The following is a 19,745-nucleotide window of genomic DNA, read 5'->3' on the forward strand; positions in this document are numbered from 1 at the left end:
GCTAGGAACACCTCTTACACAAAAGATAAATTCTCAGTTTTAAAGATGTTGTTAGACATTTTCCTTGAGAGCTGTGAGCAATTGTTTTCCAAACATAAGACTTTTTCTGTTTTGTTACATTTTCATTAGCCTGTACGTTAGGAGCATCTAAGCTGATTGGAGAGTTAGGTGGGAGAGACATCACAGTCAAACTGCTACTAGCTTCCCTCCAGCAAAATATGTTGATATAATTTCATAATCAGTTTGACTCAAGGCTATACTACTTAAAAGACAACAACTCCAGACTGTTCCTTAGCGCTGCTCTCTTCCTGGTGTACACATTCCTGCTACCACCATGTACTGCTGCAGGTCAGTTAGGGAGCCAAACAGCAAAAAAGTAAAATGGTTTATTTAATATCCAAAGGGTAAGCCGTATCAATTTTACTACAAGCAATAATGCCAGTAGAAGACACATTTTAGTTGGCGTAAAGCAAATCAAATTACCCACTAGCCTTTCCTATTGCTAAAACAGCTTACAAGCATGATGGTAAGACTACACTGCATTCTTAAACCTTGCTTTCAGGGGACAGAGAAAAACTGGTTGAAAGAGGGGGCTCAAATCAAAACAAGCACTAGCATCTCTACAATAAAAATGGTGCAAATACTTACAGGAAAAGAGTCACGTAAAAGTAATCAGTGCATCCATTCCTGCCTTTGTGAAAGAGCTTTTATAGTATTTACATCTCATATCAGTAAATTAAACCACTACTTTCACCAGCCAGCAGAACAGATACTCATGCTACAGCTCTAGAGTATATATTAGCCATTTGCTATGCAGATCATTAGCTTCATGAAGTAAAACATCAAATCCATCCTCCACCTCTCCCTAATATCTCAGCAACTGGTTATTTGGCACAGCAGGGAAGAGGGTCAATGCATTGGAGCGGTCCATTTGCTCTGTGCCTGCCCTCACATTATGTGAGTTTGCGTAAATTCCTTCCTTTGGCTAAACCATGTAGAGCACTAAAACAGAGATGCAAGTTCCAGAGTCTACTGCTACTTTGGTAAGATGTTAGTATGGCTTCAGTTTTGTTCAGAAATTGACCAGTTCAAGGCTGCAAAACAAGAAGCTTTTTGTTTAATGATGTATTAACATTCTGTTATGAATGAAAACATGAGTTCATGCTGTCCTTTCACAAGATATGTTTGATCACAGGAAAAAAGTGCCTGTACATTCATGTTGAAGATCATGAATGGCACAAAGACAGCTGAAGACTGTTGTGCCTTGGGACATCCTGTTGTGATAGATAACCATTACTACAGACAAAGAGATCAGTGACCTACTGATCACATTTAACAACTCTGTAGTGTGCATTTCCTAATATTCTGCACAGTAAGTAAACCACTATCCACAGGACTCACTTCTTCCTCCAGTATGCTGCTAGACATTTGCCCCTCTAACAAATTCAAGAAACAGCAGGGAGTCACAGGCTTTACTTTAATCCAGTAATCCATTAACTCCTTGTCCTCATAAGGAAAGGGAAATAAATACGAAAGAGTACACAGCAGCTTCCAAATCCTATCACAATTCAGATACTTGAATTGCAGCAATTTAATACAAGTTTAATAATTTAGGTTCCTACCATGGGTGTTTTTTCTAACTAGGCACCACAAGTTAAGAAAAACATTACAGCTCAAACTGTGAGAGTTTGAGGAGTAACTAGGTAATAGCTTCTAGCTTAAGACCAGATCTTTGCCCAAACAAACTGAAAGCTTACTGGAAGCTCACATCTGAGTGACTTTATGACATATAGAACATCTATGTGGCAGTTTAGTTGACAAAACGACATTGACTCCTATCAAAAGAGAAACTTTAAGCTACGAAGATATGCAAAACCAGAAGTGCAAGGTTAGGCTGCTACATAAAGCAGCTCTTCTTCCTTCCTTGACTGAACAGCATTTAAGTAGTCGTTTCCTTGAACACTATTTTCATACTGTACAGTTACACTCCCTTCAACAGGGTAAGGCAGTATTTGCACTGATTTAGTACAAGTCATTGTGGACTCTTTTCTACCTTAGTTCACATTCAAATAATAGAAGAAAAGTTTGAGGCTTATCCAAAGTCTCCCAGTTTAACTAGGACTTCTAAACAACTACTATTTCAGGGGCCTTAAAAAAAATCCCTATGAGCTTATTAATTGATGCAGATATGCAGTAGTCTCTGTGACAGTATTTAACTTCCTCTTACCAGTCCTGATGGGCAGTTTTTATCCAAAGGATTTCAAATTCAGCACATGTTATGTTATATTCTCCAACGTCTCTAATGGAGAGGTTGGATATCACATTAAAGATTCTAGCTCTTTACTACCTCTCTCGTCTATTAATCTTTGCCTACTCTCCTCTTTTCTCAGCCAAACATGCACAAATTCAAAAAATGAAACACACACACACTCCCCCAGCCAAAAAAACCCCAGCCCCTCGGAGTTCCATGAAATGACCAGAAGAAAGCCAAAACAGAGAAGCCATAGGCAGAATACTATTTTGTTTTACACATCCTCCTCAGATTAATCTCATGCTAATTGTGTTTTGCTTAAATCACTCTCCTGCAAATAGTAGCAAGTCATGCAAGACTTAGTGCTTATTATAGCTCTAAGCAGTATGCTCTTCTTAGGGTTTTTTCAGGCCAGAAACTGTCCATATTAGATGAGTGGCCACAGCCTTGCAAGAGAAACAGGGAGAGCAAATCAAGATGCCTTGCCTTCAAATTTCTTCAAAGAGATAAGTAATCTAAGAATACAAATAAAGAAAAGTCATTGGCTGTCTAGAGAAGTAACTCAAGTCCTACTTTAAAACTATACCGAAAGCAAGTAAGAACCTATACCTCAGAGGACCAATGCAGTAGCTTTAGCCTACACACTGAAAGCTGTATTACTGACATATAGCACTAAAACAATCCGTACATGCCTGACTCATCCTATGTAAAGTTTGTTTTACTGTGTGGCTGTTCTCACTGAGAACAAATAACTCTATACATACCCACATGGTCACTTAATTCATGTGCATGCCCCTCCCACATACACAGGTTATACACTCCATTATCTACAATCCAGTCAAAAGGGTGATCATCATATGATCAATTTCACGAACCAGTCTTTTTTAATGCCCGCTTGCTTATCCGTAATCTGATGCACCAGTCCCAATTCAGTGAAGGAAAGCTACTGCAGTCAGACTTCAAGAGGCTGAACGCTCTCCCTATCCAGCACAAAAAGTATTGCATTAAGTTCTATGAGAAGAAATAGACCTTTAAGATATCTTCTGGGTTTTATTTAAAGGAAAAATATAGCCCGAGGAGAAAGGAACAGTATCCTGGAACAGAACATTTGGAGAACAAACTAAACTAACCCTTCCTCCAGCTGTCCAATTTTTAAAGTGACACTGAAAAAGTAAGACAGTTAGTTACCTAAAGTAGTGAGGGAAATTAAGAACTGTCTTATTCTCCAAGCCCATGGCAAAAGCAGCTTTTGCCTCTCTGTAGATCCATTTCATCCACCCAAGAGTAGATGACCTCCTGATTTTACAGTGGAGTGGGTTACCAGTAGTACACTTAATATCGTAATAGAAACTATTTCTACACTAATGCCTTCAAGAGGAAGGAGAAAAGCAAGCTTTCCTAATTTTCAGGGTGAATAGCAGATAATGCTGCTGTTGCAACAGAACAGCTCCAGTGACAAATGACTTGAAGTACTTCAGCACCAGTAAGCATAAAGCTGTTCTCAAAAAAATGAAGACTTCTGATGATATATCTGTCAGCTAAGACAGCTGGAGAGTTTATAAAGCACCATTTTGCATAAACCAAATCACTTCAGCAGCTCTGCAGTACATGCACAAAAAAAGATTTAACATATTATTTAAGAATAAGTATTTCTTGCAGTAGTCCACATGCTTATAATACACGCATTATCTTGTTGGGTTTTAGTTCATTAGGCACTTCATCCAAGTAATGACAAGGGCTCTTCCTGACCTGAACTCTTAAGTCTGGATGGCACTTCACCAAACCACAGGATTCAAAGCTTTCCAGCTCCACTACCACCACAATCTATTCCACAGTATAGCCACGCCTTACTGTTTCCTCAGTGGGCCACATTAAGTGCTAATTAACTGGGCTATCTTAACCAGGTACTTCAGCTTTCCATCTACAGTTTTCTTGTCTCTGGTGTCTACAAAAGATAAGCTGAAAAGCTATTTGCTGTACTATTTCACATATGTTATAGAATAATTCACTCAGCAAGTTTCTAGAAAAGCCCATACATCTATTGGCAAGTTGTCAGGCATCTAAAAGGGTTATTTTCTTAAAAACACTTCGCTGTTGCCTGCACTAGGACCTCTGTATGCAAGGTACAGAGCCTACAACAAGAAGCTGCCCTGAAACAAAATTCTGAAGAGTACCAGGAACTGCAGGATAATTCATTTTCTTATACTACTGGATTTTGAAAATTCACTTGATATTCATATGAATAAAGAACATTTCATTTTGAAAAAGTCACTCAATATTACAGTTTTACAGAGACTAGAGCAAAGTTAAAGCATCAAGGAGCACTTCTGCCCCTTAAAATATTTTATAATTGCTGCTACAAGTAGTATGCTTTTTTTTAATGAAAAGCTTTACAGACTTTTGAGAAATCAGTGTATTTTAGAGCAGATTTTTTAAAGTTATGGGGAAAGTAATTCTTATATTCAAAGTCATATGCGGCATAGAAGCATTTAACACACAGATCAATAAGTTTAATAGGTGACCCAGGTGCCAAAAATATGACTGACACAGAAGTGACAACCAACCTTTTAACTATTCAAAGACAGACTAGCAGTGTGAACTGTTTGTTCTCTTGCAATCAACTAGAGTTATAAGCACTGAAAATTACTATCAAGACAGACCTTTTTGAAGCCTGCAACAGACTGGTAAGACAGACAGGTAAGACAAGCATCACTCCCAAATCAGCAATAATAAAGTTGCAAGAGAATGATGCATTATTTAGCACTGCATACCTTGTAGGTACAAATGCCCAAAAAATAAGACTTGATGTAAGAAGATCAAGCATTTCCAAAGGTAGACAGTCTAAATTTACATAACCTAAACTTCAAGGGGGTACTTATTTTATTACCTTGAAATCACATGCTGGGCATCCACCTAAACACAGTTAGCACACAACAAATGCATTTTCATTTTCAGCAACACCTACAATGCTAATTCCTTATTTGTGCAAAATCTTTCAGAAAAAACACCCCCATACACCATGTTTCAACATTACTCATCATCTGGAAGGGTTGTAGGCAAACTAAAACCATCGGGCCCTTATGGTAGTGCTACAGAGACAAATGAGTCCAACTAAGCCAGAATTAAGATTGAAATTCAGAATGTCAGCAGGCATTTTGCACATCGGTGCAACTGTCAGATATTTAGTCCAACTTTAAGGCTACGAACCAAGGTTAAGAGCTGCACTTGGTGTCTAGCTTCCCTCTCATCTCAGAACAGGAACATTTTCTTAGATTTACAAGTCAAAAGATTTTGCTCACCTAAACAGCTGTTACTTCTTGTTCTTGACAAACATCTAGCTCCCCACTCTGAAAAGGATGGAACTTAAGCCAATACCAATGCCTGCAAAGCAGAGTCTCTAGAGAACACTCTCAAGTATTTGGGGGAATCTTAGTCAGCGTACACCAACCCATGGTTAGCTGGCAACACTTGAAGCTCCCTTAAAAGAAAAAGATTCAAATGCCATTAGACAGCTATTTGGAAGCTGCATAGATCACCCACTAGTGGGAACTATCAGCTCTTTTGCAGCTATTTCAAAGATGTAGTTACTTTCTTCATTATGAAGATGAGAAAGATGCAAAAGTAATTATATCTCCCAAAGAGCTTTCTGGACAGGGATAAAATATTTGAGAAACAGCGGTATTTACACACACAGTGAAAGTGTTAACGTTTTATTTGTTTCACAAGCAGTTACATCTTTGTCACTCTTGCAGACACTGAGAGCATAAGAGGTTTGTTGTCCAATCTGGACAGAGAAGTGGTTGTTCCATCAGAGTTCACACACTGCCTACACGCTGACAAGCTTGTGGGGAAATCAGTAGTTAATTTGTTCTATCCTACTACCTTAAATCTTGTTATTTCACATCTCTAAACATAGGTTATGAACCTAAAAGCTTAAATGATTCTCTTGTATTCTTTTCTACTGCATTCCACTGAAAACAAAAGTGGACAAATGTGTTAACCAACTGCAAGACATAAGAGACACTGCAGAATAAAATCGTACTTCCTCTAGGTAAAAGAACAGAAACAATAATTAAAAAAGTAGGCAGATACAGCAGCAAATCTTAAATGCTACGACACCAGGCGAAACTATGTTATACATGCAGCTTGTATAGAATAGTAGGGCACTAGAAAAATTTTCAATAAATAGTTGGGCCAACCAGACAAAGCACAAGAGCATTCATGTAACCTTGAACTGATACACAACACATTTTATAAGCCACCTTCTACACATACAAGAGCGAAGTCTAAAGAAACCTAAGGACCTGCAACACTGTTCTGAAAAAAAAGACTGAGACACCTTTTGCTGTAAGGAAAATTATCAGCCTTGAATTTTACATACAAGGCCCCTGTTTACATGGCTAGAAATCCAAATCACTTGAATTTAGTTTAAGGAAACTCTGCATCTAAATAGTCTCATTTTATTGGTATAATTTTATCCCCAGCTTTTTGTATTAGAAGTCATCAACATGAAGAGTTTTCCAAGCCGGTGTGGTCATCCCAATACAAGCTTAGTTAGATCATCATAATTTGCATTAAAAATTTCTCCACATGCACTTTCATCTGTTAGACATTAAAAGCAATGTTGGTAAGGTTTCAAGTAGCCTCAAGTAATCTACAGACACACACAGGTGGACAAAAAGAGCTGTTTCATCACATCAACCACAGTGACCTTAGCCCTTCCTCAGGCAATTCCTGCCACATCATACACTTAGATCTCTAACTCAGATTAATAATAAACTGCTATCACACGCAATTCTTAGTCAAAAAGGAAAGCTGAGACCCCAGACATACACCTTCCCCCTCACACACCAAGCAGCAGCAGATTTGGACTCCTCCTTTCTGCCCTGCAGAGAGGTATGCTCCCCACTCTTCCCTCAGGGGGACACTTACCCACACCCCTCTCCATCCCATTTTTAATAACACAGATCCTAAGAGCTGATTTCTGTCAAAATAGAATTCTAAAGGCAATTTAAGCCAAGCCTAGGCATACCCTGCTCACAGGCACCCTTACAGAGGCCTGCTTTCCATCAGTGACGTTTTGAATTGAAAGTCGTTCATGGATTTGGAAGGAGACCAGAAACGCCTCTCTCTGGCCACAAACCCACCCGCCACAAACCCACCCGCACCCCGAGTACACGCCAGGTTCGCTTCAGCACCCTATAAACAACGGCGGCGACGCGCATCGACCTCTCGGCACCCCCCTCCGCCAAAGCAGCGACCACAACCTCCAGCACCACTCCGCAACAGTGGAGGGAGGGGAAAGAGGTAAATACCCCAACCAACCCACCCAAAACGCACAAACCAACTCAAACCCACAGCCAAAAGCCTTAGGTTAGGTTGCTCCCCCCACCCCCAGCGCGCCACCTCCCCCGCCACCCCCCCAGGGCGCGTCGCCATTTCGTGAGGCAGGAGCGCTCCGAGCAACCCGCTACCGTGTGTAGGGGGAAGAGGAGAGCACTGGGGAAAGAACTGAAAGAAGCCCCAGCCCCACAGGGCAACAGCCCATAGCAACAGCCAGCCGGGCCCAGGCCCCGGCCCCGGCCCCAGCCCCACCGCGCCCCAGTCACCACTTACAGTTCCGGATATCGGAGATGAAGACCGCCAGGCCTCGCATCCCATCGCCCTTCGACACCGCAGGCATCGTGGCGCACGATCACGGCCACCCAGCAACAGACCAATCCTCCACAACTACCACCTCCGCCACCCGCTCTCCCCGCGGGGTTCTTCAGGCCGCTGCCGCCGCCTCTGCAGCGCGCAGGCGCCGGGCCGGCTCTCGCGCCCCCGCAGGCGGCGGGTGCGCGAGGCTCTGGTGCCACCTGCCGCGCGGAGGTGGGGGCGCTGCGGATCGCGCCGGGCCTCTCCTGCTCTGCGGCGAGCAGGGTCCCTGGCCTCTTGCCCGGCTCCTTGCGCCGCGCCCAGGGTATCCCCGTAGGAGCCCGGGCGATCATGCGGTGCGGGAGGGGTGGCTGCTTGGAGGCTGGGCCCTGGAGATCGATGGTGCCGCCGCTGGGACGTGATTACAAGTCACCGCCATCACGCCAAACGGGCCCAGGCCGACGTGAGGAGAGCGGCTTCAGCTGCTGGATCCGCGGGTGAATCTACTCTATGCTCCCTGCTCAGGAACGGCCTAATCCCTTCCTCTCCCCGTGCCCCTAATAATCGAGAAGTTTTATGAACTCTGAAAGAGAAATATCGGGGTTTACAGAGGATGTAACTTCTGAAGGAGAAGGAGAGGGACAGCAGATCAGGAGACAAGAAAAATTCGCTTCATTGGTAGGCTTTGACCAGTATGTTCATCTAGGATTTTATTTCTCAAATGTGGAGAGTGGGGTACAGACTCTGCATGGTATGGTACATAAGATCATGGTTTCCACAGGGCAGATTGACAGAGGTCCTCCCTCTCAAAAGGAGCCCCAAAACAGTGCACGGGATCTACTTCACGTACCCTGCGTAGTCACTCTGAACATTTGCAAGCCCAAGAGCTACTATATGCAGAGCCATCCTTTGTCACATACCTCTTGTGAGCCTGCCCTCAGTTGTGTGGCACAGTTGCTCTACATTACATGGTGATTCACGCTCTTGGGGGTGCAAACCCAGGACTGCATGTTTCTCATGAAGGCTGCAAACATGCAGAGCAACACAGTCCCACACCACATCTACTCCCAAGATTGAAAACATTTCAAGGTTAAATTGTCTTAAACATGCCAAAGAGGTCGCACTGCACAGAGCATTTAATCTAATCACCTGAAAATAGATTCAAAGGGTGTCAAAACTGGCCTAGTCTGCCTAACCAAAAGAATGCCGAGAGTTTCAGTTGCAGAGCAAGTGATTACTATACTTAGTGGATTATAATGACCTGCAGAATCATGGGGTTTAGGGCTACTGGAGATCAATCAGTCATTTAATCTGGTTTCCTGTATACTTCAAGCCATTTCATTTTACCTGTTCTTTTTTTTTTCCTTTTTTTCTTTTTCTTTTTTTTTTCTTCCCCTGAATTGAGCCCAGTATCTAGCTTCTAGCTACAGCCTATCTTCCAGAAAGGCACTTAATCTTGATCCGACACCATCAAATTCACTGTTTCCCTGAGTATTTTGTTCCCATGGTTAATCCTTCTCATTTAGATCTTGCATCTTATTTAAATTTTTCACACTCCAGTGCCTTTTAGTTAATGATACATTTTCCTCTCGCAGATAAAGAATTACATAATGCTTGATACTATCACTGATAGTGGCTGTACACCTCAGGTCACCTCTCAAGTGTCTGTTCTGCATGTTTTCAGGATCCATGAGTGCTTTTTAGTTGTGTAAGTATCTATTAGAAAGATGACAGTATGTGGTAGTCACACATATATCTGTCTCTCCCTGGATCCATTTTGTAGACCAAGTGCAACTACAGGCAGTTGTACACAACTAGTCTTATATTCAACACAGATTCTCTGCATCTGTAGGCTTACATGAAGAAAACTCTCCTTTTTCATAGCTTTACAAACACATTTTGATGCTTAGCAATAATTTCCATTTACATTTGAAGCTGAAAGCTTACGATGTCACTATGTAGGAGTTTCTGTTTCAGAAAAAATATCTTTTTTTGAGCTAGCCAAAATGATGAATTAATTTCCACTCTTAAGAGCACAGTGACACCTAAAGGCTAAGTATATCAGTCCTGTCAGGCTGTATTCCAGTCAATACTGCAACTGCAAGTCATCCAGGTACACTTAAACTGCCTTTTAAGTGGTGGCTTAAATACTGCTAGCCGAATAGCTGTGGCAGTACCAAGCTAAGCATGGGTTGCAAATTCTGCTTTAGAACTGGGGTAAATATTCAAGGAGTTAACCCACATGGAGCTCTCTAGTTTTGTAACTATACTGCTAAATGTTTCATTTGAAGTGGCTCAGTATGCAGTACATACCCCAGTTATTTCATGTCAACCGCCTTTGACTTTCTTTTGCAGCTTTACTATATTCATCCTTGCTCTCTGTCTTCTTTTTGCCTCAACAAAGGCTTATGCAATTACGGCAAATGTGTAGGTGTATGTCTGCCCTTACTGCCTCATAATTTAGAGCTTATTAGCCTATTTCAGACAGTTTTGGTAAGGAGCAGATACAAATGTTATGTGAATAAATAGCTAGAGGAAAGAGAGCCTGTAATGGTCTCTAGATGCCTCCTAATTGAAAGAAACATTGTAATGTGAGCTCAGCTGTTTTCAATACAGCATAGAGTTCACATGAGGCGCAGTCCATACAAATGCACTCAGTTAATAAATCTGGAAAATGTTTTGGTTTGAGCTTAACATCTATAAAACCCTGGTCTGTGAAAAAACAGACTTCATTAGTTCCATCCCAAGATGTCGTGATTTTAAAAGAGATTTCTAATTACTGTAAAATCAGCATTAAAGGGGAAGTAGTCTCAAGAAATGCTTTCCTATTACACAAAATGTTTTGCAACACATTTGTTTGCCAACAAATCCACAATATCTATCCCTTCTTTCCCATGTCATACATTGGTTGCTTTAATTATTTTCAGAATTTCATTGCACTTTGGTGCAAAGACTTGAATAATCACACTGATCTTCATAAAACTATTACCATTAAACTGAATGGATTCAGCTGGTGAGTATCTTTTTGTGGGAACTACAAAAAAAGAATTGTTCCTTTCCCTTTTTTACTTCTGTCAGATTTCTCTCTCACCCCATCAGTTATTGTTTTCTTCTGCTCCTCATGGTCATTCTAACCGTTACTGGAAGCAAAAAGAGCTAAGGATAAAACAGAATTGGTGGCTCCTCCTCATGTACGCTCAACTTAATTATGCCTCTTTGAGCTGGCCACAAACGCATAGAATTAAAGCAAAAGACGTATTGTCAGTAATAATAATCAAAATCAGTAACTGCTAGACTATGAGGAAAAAACAAATAGAAAACCAATCAGTATTTTATGTAAGATATTCACCTTCAAATCTTGGGGCCTTTTCATTTATGGAAAAAAAAAAAGTTAAGAAGCATGAGATAGAATTCCAGGAAAAGCAAAAAGGAAATTTAATGGAAAAGAAATTACAATTAGTTACATAGGGGGAATTTAGGTGCTCAGACGCCCAGCGCTGTGGGACCCAGCCTTCAAGCACCTGACTCTAGGAAAAGAATTTATAGTGCCAAGTTCAGTTACTGAATTTGGTAAGTAGTGCATGGGGTAGACAGTGGGAGTTAAACGAGATACATTCATGATTCCCAGAACAGATACAGATTCTTGTTTCTTTGGAGAACATTGAAAATATAGAAGCATAAAGATCCTCTTGTCTTTTAGTCTCACTTAGTGGAATGTCAGCCTCTGGTGGGGACTGCCCAATACCTTCTAGACGTGTTAAAAATTTGGGTGCATCCTTACATATAAGAGATAAGATCTGTGATTCCCTTACAGGTAGCTATAGGTCTCCTCAATGGCAGGATACACCCTGTCAACTACTCAGTCCCACTAAGGCTACAAGAGTCAATAGGTGAATATAATAGGAATGCAACACAGGAAATGATAGATTTCATTACAGATAGACAGGAAACAAAACTGATTTTTCATGCCCTCATGCCTTATCTCTGTTGTTTAGAAGTATAACCTGGAAGCATTTAAAGTTTGTGAGAGATGAACAGCACATTATAAAACAAAGAAAATCTGGTACTACATACATTGTAAATTACTTTAGGTACTGTAGTTATGTACTTTTAAAATTTGGGGCAGTTTATATGTGAAAACTTCAGACAAGGAACAAGACAAATAGACAAGTCCAGCAAAGAGCTACAAAGATGATTAGGGGACTGGAGCATCTGCCTTATGAGGAAGGGCTGAGAGACCTGGGTCTGTTTAGCCTGGAGAAGACTGAGGGAGGATCTTACCAATGCTTATAATTATCGAAAGGGCGGGTGTCAAGAGGATGGGGTCAGACTCTTTTCAGTGGTGCCCAGCAACAACACAAGAGGCAACAGGCACAAACTGGAACACAATAAGTTCCATCTGAACATGAGGAAAAACTTCTTTACCCTGAGGGTGACAGAGCACTGCAACAGGCTGCCCACAGAGGTTGTGGAGTCTCCTTCTCTGGAGATATTAAAACCCCTCCTGGATGCAATCCTCTGCAACCTGCTTTAGCAGGGGGGGTTGGACTAGATGATCTCCAGAGGTCCCTTCCAACCCCTACCATTCTGTGATTCTGTGAAAAGGTACTGTGTTTCAAACACATCTATCAAGCAGTCCTATAAGATGAAAAAAATCACCACTTCCTTAGAGAAAGCTGAAGGATTCAGTAGTGTTTTGATGACACCAAAAAAGTGGGATGAGACATTCCTTTGTCCTGCTTTTTAGTCTGTAAGTGTGTGAGTCCAAATCTGTTAGTAAGTACCAGTTTCTTTTCTGAAGTCCTTGGCAGAATTTAAATCTTGGAGATTTAATGCACAGAGGAAGCATACATGTTCTTAGCACTTGCCAGAGAGACCATACGTCTGGTTCTGGCAAGACTTTTGTTCAGAGGAAAAACATTTCAATTTTTTTTTCAGTGCTAAAGAATGTTCGTGAAGATCTTCATTACACAAGAGGGAATGAAAGAGGAAGACAGATCAGGAGAAAATAAGGTAACCTTCCAGTTCAGCTTCTGGGAGTCACACCAAGCTGTAACCAACACTGAAAGCAGGTGACAGAAAGGTTTCTGTTGGGAAGCACACTGCCAGGATACGCCAGGCTTGCTTCTACATCACAACATGACACATCTGTTTTTATCAAGTCCTTTGATATGGTATTTAGTCCCTGCAAGCAGACCATGAACATCAAAACTTATGCTGCAGTAAAAATAGTAGTAGCACAGCCATGTTGTATGCAAAAATGCAAAGTGTAGAATGTCAAAACAGATTTAAAAAAAAATCTCAATTTAAAACATAAACTTTTATTTTAAAGCCTGTTAACGGCCATCTGAGATTTGACTGCTCCTTTCTGCACACCTGGGCTGAGCAATATTGCTTGCTGACTCGCTGCAACCTTGTGCATGTATTTTAGCCCAAACTCCCTACTTACCTACGCTATTTGCTACAGCTTGGAATAAACCAAGAGGAAATTTACCGTTAGATCATGACTAGCATTTGCTTTCTTCAGTATTGTTGCGCACCAATGCAACCCACGCTCGGGGACAGCCGAGCCGGCCTCTCCTCGCTTGGGACTCGGCCGGGGTGAGCAGCTGCTCCCACGCCTCTCGCTCCGCCCCGGGGAGCCAGCACCAACCAGCGGCCACGCCCTCGAGCTTGCAACCACCAGCACTGCCTCGCCGCCATGTTGGCGCAACCGGCTCTTAACCGGCACCCTCCCCCGCTGTTGCCGCTTCAGCGCTGCCCCGTCAGTTGGTGGGGTGGTGCTGTCCGCCTTTACTTCCGAAGTGGCGGCGGGCGGTAGGTGGTGGCAGCGAGCGGCTGGGGGGAGGGAAGGGAAGGGGGCGGGCGGTGTGGGTGTTTGCCGGCGTGCGCTGGCTCTCGGCCTGCGCCGCAGCCGGTGTGGGGGGTGACACGGTAGTTGAGGGTGGCCTGAGTTGCTCCGCGGGTACTAGTTCGGGAGTAGGCCGCAGCGGGGGCTTGCTCGCAGGGAGCCTGCTGGCTCGGAAGGCCTGCAGCCTGTTGGGGTCTCTGAGATCTGCGTGGAAAGCTTTGGTATCTAGAGAGTCAGACAAGTGTGGGAGGCAGTTCTTACTCAAAGTAGAGCACCTTACAAGAGGAAAGGGAGTAATGTTTACACAGGCTAGAAACGGGTTTATTTTTGCTCTTCACTCCTGAATCTAGTTTTTGTTGATTTAATTAAAAACCACATCAATAGTATGCTTCCTGGGCTTCCTTTACCAAGTGATGCAGACTCCTTCTGCAGCAGTGGTTAGAATCTAGTTTCTTCTTTAGAAATAAAGTATAAGCATTAACTGTGATTTCCAAATAGTTACTGTGCTAGCCTCTAAGATTATTTAGTTTCTTTGGTTGCTTCTTCTGGACAGCCTAAATCTATGCCAGTTTTTCCCTCTTAAAGATGGATTTAACACAGCTGACTAAAAGTGTATTCCCTCATGTGGAGACTCAGGTTAGACAGTATTTGTGATCTGTTTTAGTGACAAACTTTGGCTTCGGCTCAGTTTGTTGAAAGGTGTTTTAAACCTTAACTTGTCCATAGTATCAGTTGGACAAGGACACAAACAGTCAGTCTTCAATTTTACTTGCATTTTGCAGTGATACGGTAAATAAATGAGTGCCAGGCTCATACAGTTCTACTCACTTTAGTTTGAGGAGAATTAAAAAATGATGAAAGAATGTTTGCAGAAGAAAAACTTTATGGGGATCTTGTTTTGTAAAGCTTGCAAAAATTCATGCTTATATTCCGTAAAGAGTATTTAAAGTTTGACTGATTCATCCTCATGTAGTTGAGTGATGCTGTCTACTTAATTTTCACTAAACTGATGTTGTTAAAGAACAAATTATTAAAATAAGGTTCCAACCAAGAGTTGATATTGGACTGTCAGTAGCAGAAACCATTTTGCCACAGTCTTGGTGCTTCCTGTAGATCTAGGAGTGGATATTGACTTAACAATTGGCAGATGGATATGATCATGTCAAGGAAATGAACACATTTTGATGTCTAATTAGAGCTCAGTGATGGTGTTTTAAACTTCTGTGCTTCAGCTGTTAAACGCTGACTTCTCTTCAGGGAAGTGTATGCTGTTGCTAATAGTTTCTGAAAGTGAAATCAAACACCTCCAAATCAATATATACCAGCTTCTGAAATAATTGATATCCTGTCCAAATAGTTAAGACTTGTATTGACTATTCGGACTCTCAATTGTTCCTCTCGGCAGTAGTTTATAGATCCTGCCAAGTTAGATAGAACAGAGTATATGCTATCAAGAGTAACCTGCTTTGTCTAATTTTTTAGGATGTGGAAAACAAGGGGGGTTACCAGTGACCTTGAAGACAAATTAGAAGTGTGACACCTTAACTATTGAAATTTCAAATGGTATAGTAATTTAGCTTTTATCCTGCCCTCTGGATCCAAGAAGTATTTGAAGGCTTTCTGCTTTTATTTTTGCAGTCTTTGTAAGACTTGACTAAAGGCTTCAAAGCATTTTGTGCATTAAGTTCTTGATGTTCTGTGTTCTTTGGTGCTAGTGGTGGTGTTTTTTTCCAAGCGCTTGTGCTACCATCATCCTTCTGCTTTGTTCCCTAATCACATACTCCTCTCTGTTTTCCTGTAGAATCCCCAACTCCTGCAATAAGTATCTCTGCTTTTTAAAACCTCAGAGCCAGCCACATCCAAATATGCTTAAGTTTATTAGGTTGCTGTTCTCATCTCTGCATTACCACTGTTGGCCTCAAGTAGCTGCTGTTTTCATTGAGTTCGCTTTCATTTAACCTTTAAGGTTCCTTCTGCCACCATGTTACTAGCACAGCACTCCTTTAGAGTGGTCAGACTACTGTTGTGGGATCCCTCACCTGATGTTTTGTACAGAAGGCAAATACTCAAACTTTGAGTAGTACTTGTTACCAGTGCTAAAGGAACAAGTCTTGTAAATATGACTTGAAATGAGCTTGTAAGTCTTTAAAGTGAGTGGTAGAAATGTTAATTCTTCAGAGTAATACAGGAAGGACAAGAATTTTTTAGGTTTGACAAAACTTCAGAAAATTATGGGAAAGGTAACCTTTTTTCTTCTGCATTACGATCTCATAATTATGAGAAGCAGCCTGATACATTTCTAAAGCCACTAGTTTATTATAGATGAAAGTTAGTCCCAGTTTGATAATTAGGACTTGCAGAATTAGTAACAGGTTGTTTTTCTTCATTCTGGTATTTTACCTCCTTTTACCTTCATTCCCCTAATGCTAAATGTTTTTTTTTCTCTATTTTTATCCACTTCTGGAGACTAGGCTGGAAAACTAATATGACTCATGAATGGGTAGAGTTTGAAAAATAAGTTCTGGCTGTATTTGATTTTTTTTTTTTCATGAAGTCTGTCCTATGACAGAACAAAGGTGTGATAGATAAATAGCACTGAACAGAACTGTTCTCTATTAATTCTCAATTATTTTAGCTGGAGCTGGGACAAACTGTCAAAGTCATTCTTCTAGACCAAAAGGACCCCTTTTTTCTCTCTTTCCCTCTCTCTTTCTCTCCAGTTCTGTGTGTATTACTGACTTGGCAAGGAATTGAAAGCAAAGCTCTTAACTGTTAGAGTAAAGGCACATAGCTATAAGCATATACCTATAATTTTTTTGTCTCTTAATTTGTAACTTGAGTGGGTTAGGCAGGAGCAGAAACAAATGGTATCTCTTATTTGCTATAGAAAAGGTAAGGTGGTACTATAATTGTTCTGGGCAGCAGACATTTCTCTCAGGTTCAGCTGTAAACTGTTATACTTCTTTAGGGATTCTTTAAAAGGGAAGCTGCGTCTAACCCACTTTCCCTGTAATACACCTACTAAAACAAGGGACAAAAAAACATGTTAAAGCTTAGGAATCTCTTCAAATACTCTGCTATTTTGCTGCCAGAGCAAAAGCACTCTTAAAACAATACTGCCTTAGTAAGTCCGATTCTAGAGGGCGGAAGATATTGCTTGACTTTTCTTAGGCAAGACAACTGAATTAGCCTGTTACATTCTGTTCACGGAGATTTGAACCCCTGTGTTCTCAGGGCAGGAGAATCTTGACGTGGGGAAAAACACCATGAGGCTTCTCTGTACTTCGCTTTCTCTTACGATGATTTGCTGGCTAGCTGAAGGTACCCTGTCAAAAACAGATGTAAAGAAAGGTGCTACAAAAAAGGTGGAAGAAAAGGTAAGAGAAATAACTGAAATGCTTATCTTATCTAACATGTGCAGTGAACTGATTGAACTTTGGTAAAGGGACTCTTGTTCTGTTAAAACAGTTAAAAGCGACTATGTATTTCCGTTGAAGCTTATGCTTACAAATAAGACTACCTGGAACTGTCCTTTCCTTCAGCTTTTATGGGTGTCACACATGGTTCAATCCTTGAACAAATATCATGTAGGCTTCTGGAGCTTTATCCCTCGTGCAAGCTGCAGAAGCAGAAGTTTTTGTCCCCTCTTGCATAGCTTAAGGAGACATACTTCCATGCCTTTGGAAAGGGGGGACAGGGAGCAGTAGTTTGGGCCAAGAGCGCCAAGTCATTTACTGGTGGAAGGGAAGGTGTTCTCAGCCTTGCTGGGGGAAGGCTGTGTCCTCCTGGTAGAAGAGTCTGAAGAGCCTTCTAACCAGCGTTTTCTTTGCAGGCAGAAATAGTTCAGAGTCCTGTAGCAATCTGATCAAACAGAGCCAATGTGCTGAAGTCTCTCTTAACTTGATTACCATGTTTTTGTTTCCTGCCTGTTTTCTTTCACAACTGCAAGAAGGCACATTAGTGCAAGAGAAAGAGTGTGTATAGAGAGGAAGTATGTTTACCAGTGCATATACCAAGTATATGTACTTAGTGTTGCTATGTACGTTAGGTAAAAAAGTAGACATGTTCAAAATCCTCTCCTTACATTATAAGTATAGTTAATCCTTCATTATGCAGACATACCTCTCATTATATTGCTTGCTTGCTCAATGTCTACCAGGAAGAAAATCTAGTCTGCAAGTAGTGAGGATAATACAAAGTGTTAAGACAGGCCTTATCCCTAAAGTCCTTGTGCTGAATCAATAGATGTTTTCTTTGTACTCACCATGCACGCTTTATTAGGCCTTTTCATTCTGTTTCTGTCTCCTAAAACTATTTGTGCTGTTCTAGTTGAAGCAGATCTTCCTTGAAGAAAGGTGTTCAGAACTTTGGCCTTCAGTAACAACAATGCAGCATACTCAGTCTAAAATATATCCAGTTTGAAAGTAGTCTTCAAATTCTTAAGAATTCCTAACCCCTTTTTATCACTTTGGGGGTAACATGCCAGAAGGCATTGACTAGAGAGCAGAGCACCATCAGCTGTGGTGAATTATGTTCTTTAATCTTACCACTTCTTGATTTTTTTTCTTTATATGCTTTTTGCCTTGCAAACAAAGTAAGTTTACTGATGATGACAAATGATTTCTGAACACTTTCCTGTTTCAGTTTTAAATCAAACTGCTCTGCATCATTTAAAAGGAGTTCTCAGAGTTTAATGATGTGATTTTTTTTATTTTTTTTTCCTTTTTGAAGTCTGTTGCTGTTGAAAGTGGCTGCTTCATATAGCTGGTTCTAAAAACTGTCTTCTCCCCGCAGACACTGCATTCTGATAAAAATGTGCAGGACCGGGGACTGGTAGTTGTGGATCCAAAGGCAAAGGATATTATATTGGAACACCAAAGTTATTGCTCCAAGAGGATGAAGGAAAGACATTTCTCAGGAGATGTTCTGGGATATATTACTCCTGTAAGTTAATAAAATGAATAAAATAGGTTCTTTGAATAAATATGCAGCAGACTGTGCTAATCTGAAATCTTGCATCCCTGCTTTAAAAGCATTTTTATATTATTCTGGTCAAATACAGTGAAATAGCCAGAGGATTATTTGAGAGCTGGCTTGGGATTCAGGTGGTCTCAAACTGTTGTTATCCAATCCATCTCTTGGAGGATGTCTAGGTCGTATTGTTTTTCTTATCACTGGTAAAACAGATATGATAGTATTCTCTTGTCTTTAAGCCATGTGAAGTTGCAGTAGAGTCGGACCAGGAGGGCTACTAAGTGTTCTCATACCATGTAGCTACCAACTTGAACATTCTGAATAAAGAGTAAAAATTTTATGCTGCTGTCAAACTGATCTCTTTTGCTATCCAGTCTTACTGTTATTCAGAGCATCCTTTCTTGAATATTAAATGTTTCTTCCTTTTGTTTGGAGGATGCTTTTCACTTATTTCAGTCTTACACTGCTCAAAAGAGAAATAAGTGCCCTATAAATTGTCACCTTCTTTAGGTTCTCTTAAACATAAATGCAGAGACTGTAAATTCCAAACTATGTTGGAATCTACATTCAAATTCCTGTAGTTCAGGTGAAATGGTACAATTTGAAGATTGCTTTTCATGTTGCTATCAGGGTTTCCAGAGTACTTTCTTATTTAAATAAAAACAATGTCCTGGAACGTTTCCTCAAACTAACAAATGGGGATCTTACAAATGATTACAGTTCTGTTAAAGAATTTATATTGGTCAAAAGTAAGGTGAACTGTATATTTTGCTTTTAAGCCTATTGCTTTTCTTTTTTTCTCCTTTCTTTTGCAAGTGGAACAGCCATGGCTATGACATTGCTAAAATGTTTGGAAACAAATTTACACTAATCTCACCAGTCTGGTTACAAGTGAAAAGGAGAGGGAAGGAAAGGTTCCAGTTCACTGGGCTCCATGATGCTGATAAAGGTGTTATTTTCTTTTGCTTTGAATACGCATTGCAAATAAGATTACTGGTCTTGTTGTACACTGGATAGCTTTGGCAATATATG

General features: G+C 40.9%; 2 protein-coding genes across 6 annotated transcripts in view; one reads left to right on the forward strand and one right to left on the reverse strand.

Moving 5' to 3' along the window:
• The window catches only part of AP2A2 (adaptor related protein complex 2 subunit alpha 2), a 48,930-nt gene extending 40,858 nt beyond the window's left edge, over positions 1–8,072 (reverse strand). For all 3 annotated transcript variants that reach the window (XM_054825769.1, XM_054825768.1, XM_054825767.1), the window contains exon 1: positions 7,868–8,072. In XM_054825769.1, coding sequence (XP_054681744.1) covers positions 7,868–7,934 — 67 coding nt within the window. In that variant the 5' untranslated portion in view covers positions 7,935–8,072. The remainder of the gene's footprint in view (positions 1–7,867) is intronic.
• Positions 8,073–13,586: 5,514 nt separating this feature from the next.
• Positions 13,587–19,745, forward strand: part of CHID1 (chitinase domain containing 1) — a 128,098-nt gene continuing 121,939 nt past the window's right edge. For 2 of the 3 annotated variants that reach the window (XM_054825770.1, XM_054825772.1), the window contains exons 1-5: positions 13,588–13,705; positions 15,222–15,302; positions 16,974–17,116; positions 18,534–18,683; positions 19,530–19,662. In XM_054825770.1, coding sequence (XP_054681745.1) covers positions 17,006–17,116; positions 18,534–18,683; positions 19,530–19,662 — 394 coding nt within the window. In that variant the 5' untranslated portion in view covers positions 13,588–13,705; positions 15,222–15,302; positions 16,974–17,005. Of the gene's footprint in view, positions 13,706–15,221; positions 15,303–16,973; positions 17,117–18,533; positions 18,684–19,529; positions 19,663–19,745 lie in introns of all 3 variants that reach the window. The other variant, XM_054825771.1, reaches the window with a different exon arrangement.

This window comes from Grus americana, chromosome 5 (assembly GCF_028858705.1).
Source record: "Grus americana isolate bGruAme1 chromosome 5, bGruAme1.mat, whole genome shotgun sequence".
Classification (NCBI taxonomy): Eukaryota; Metazoa; Chordata; class Aves; order Gruiformes; family Gruidae; genus Grus; species Grus americana.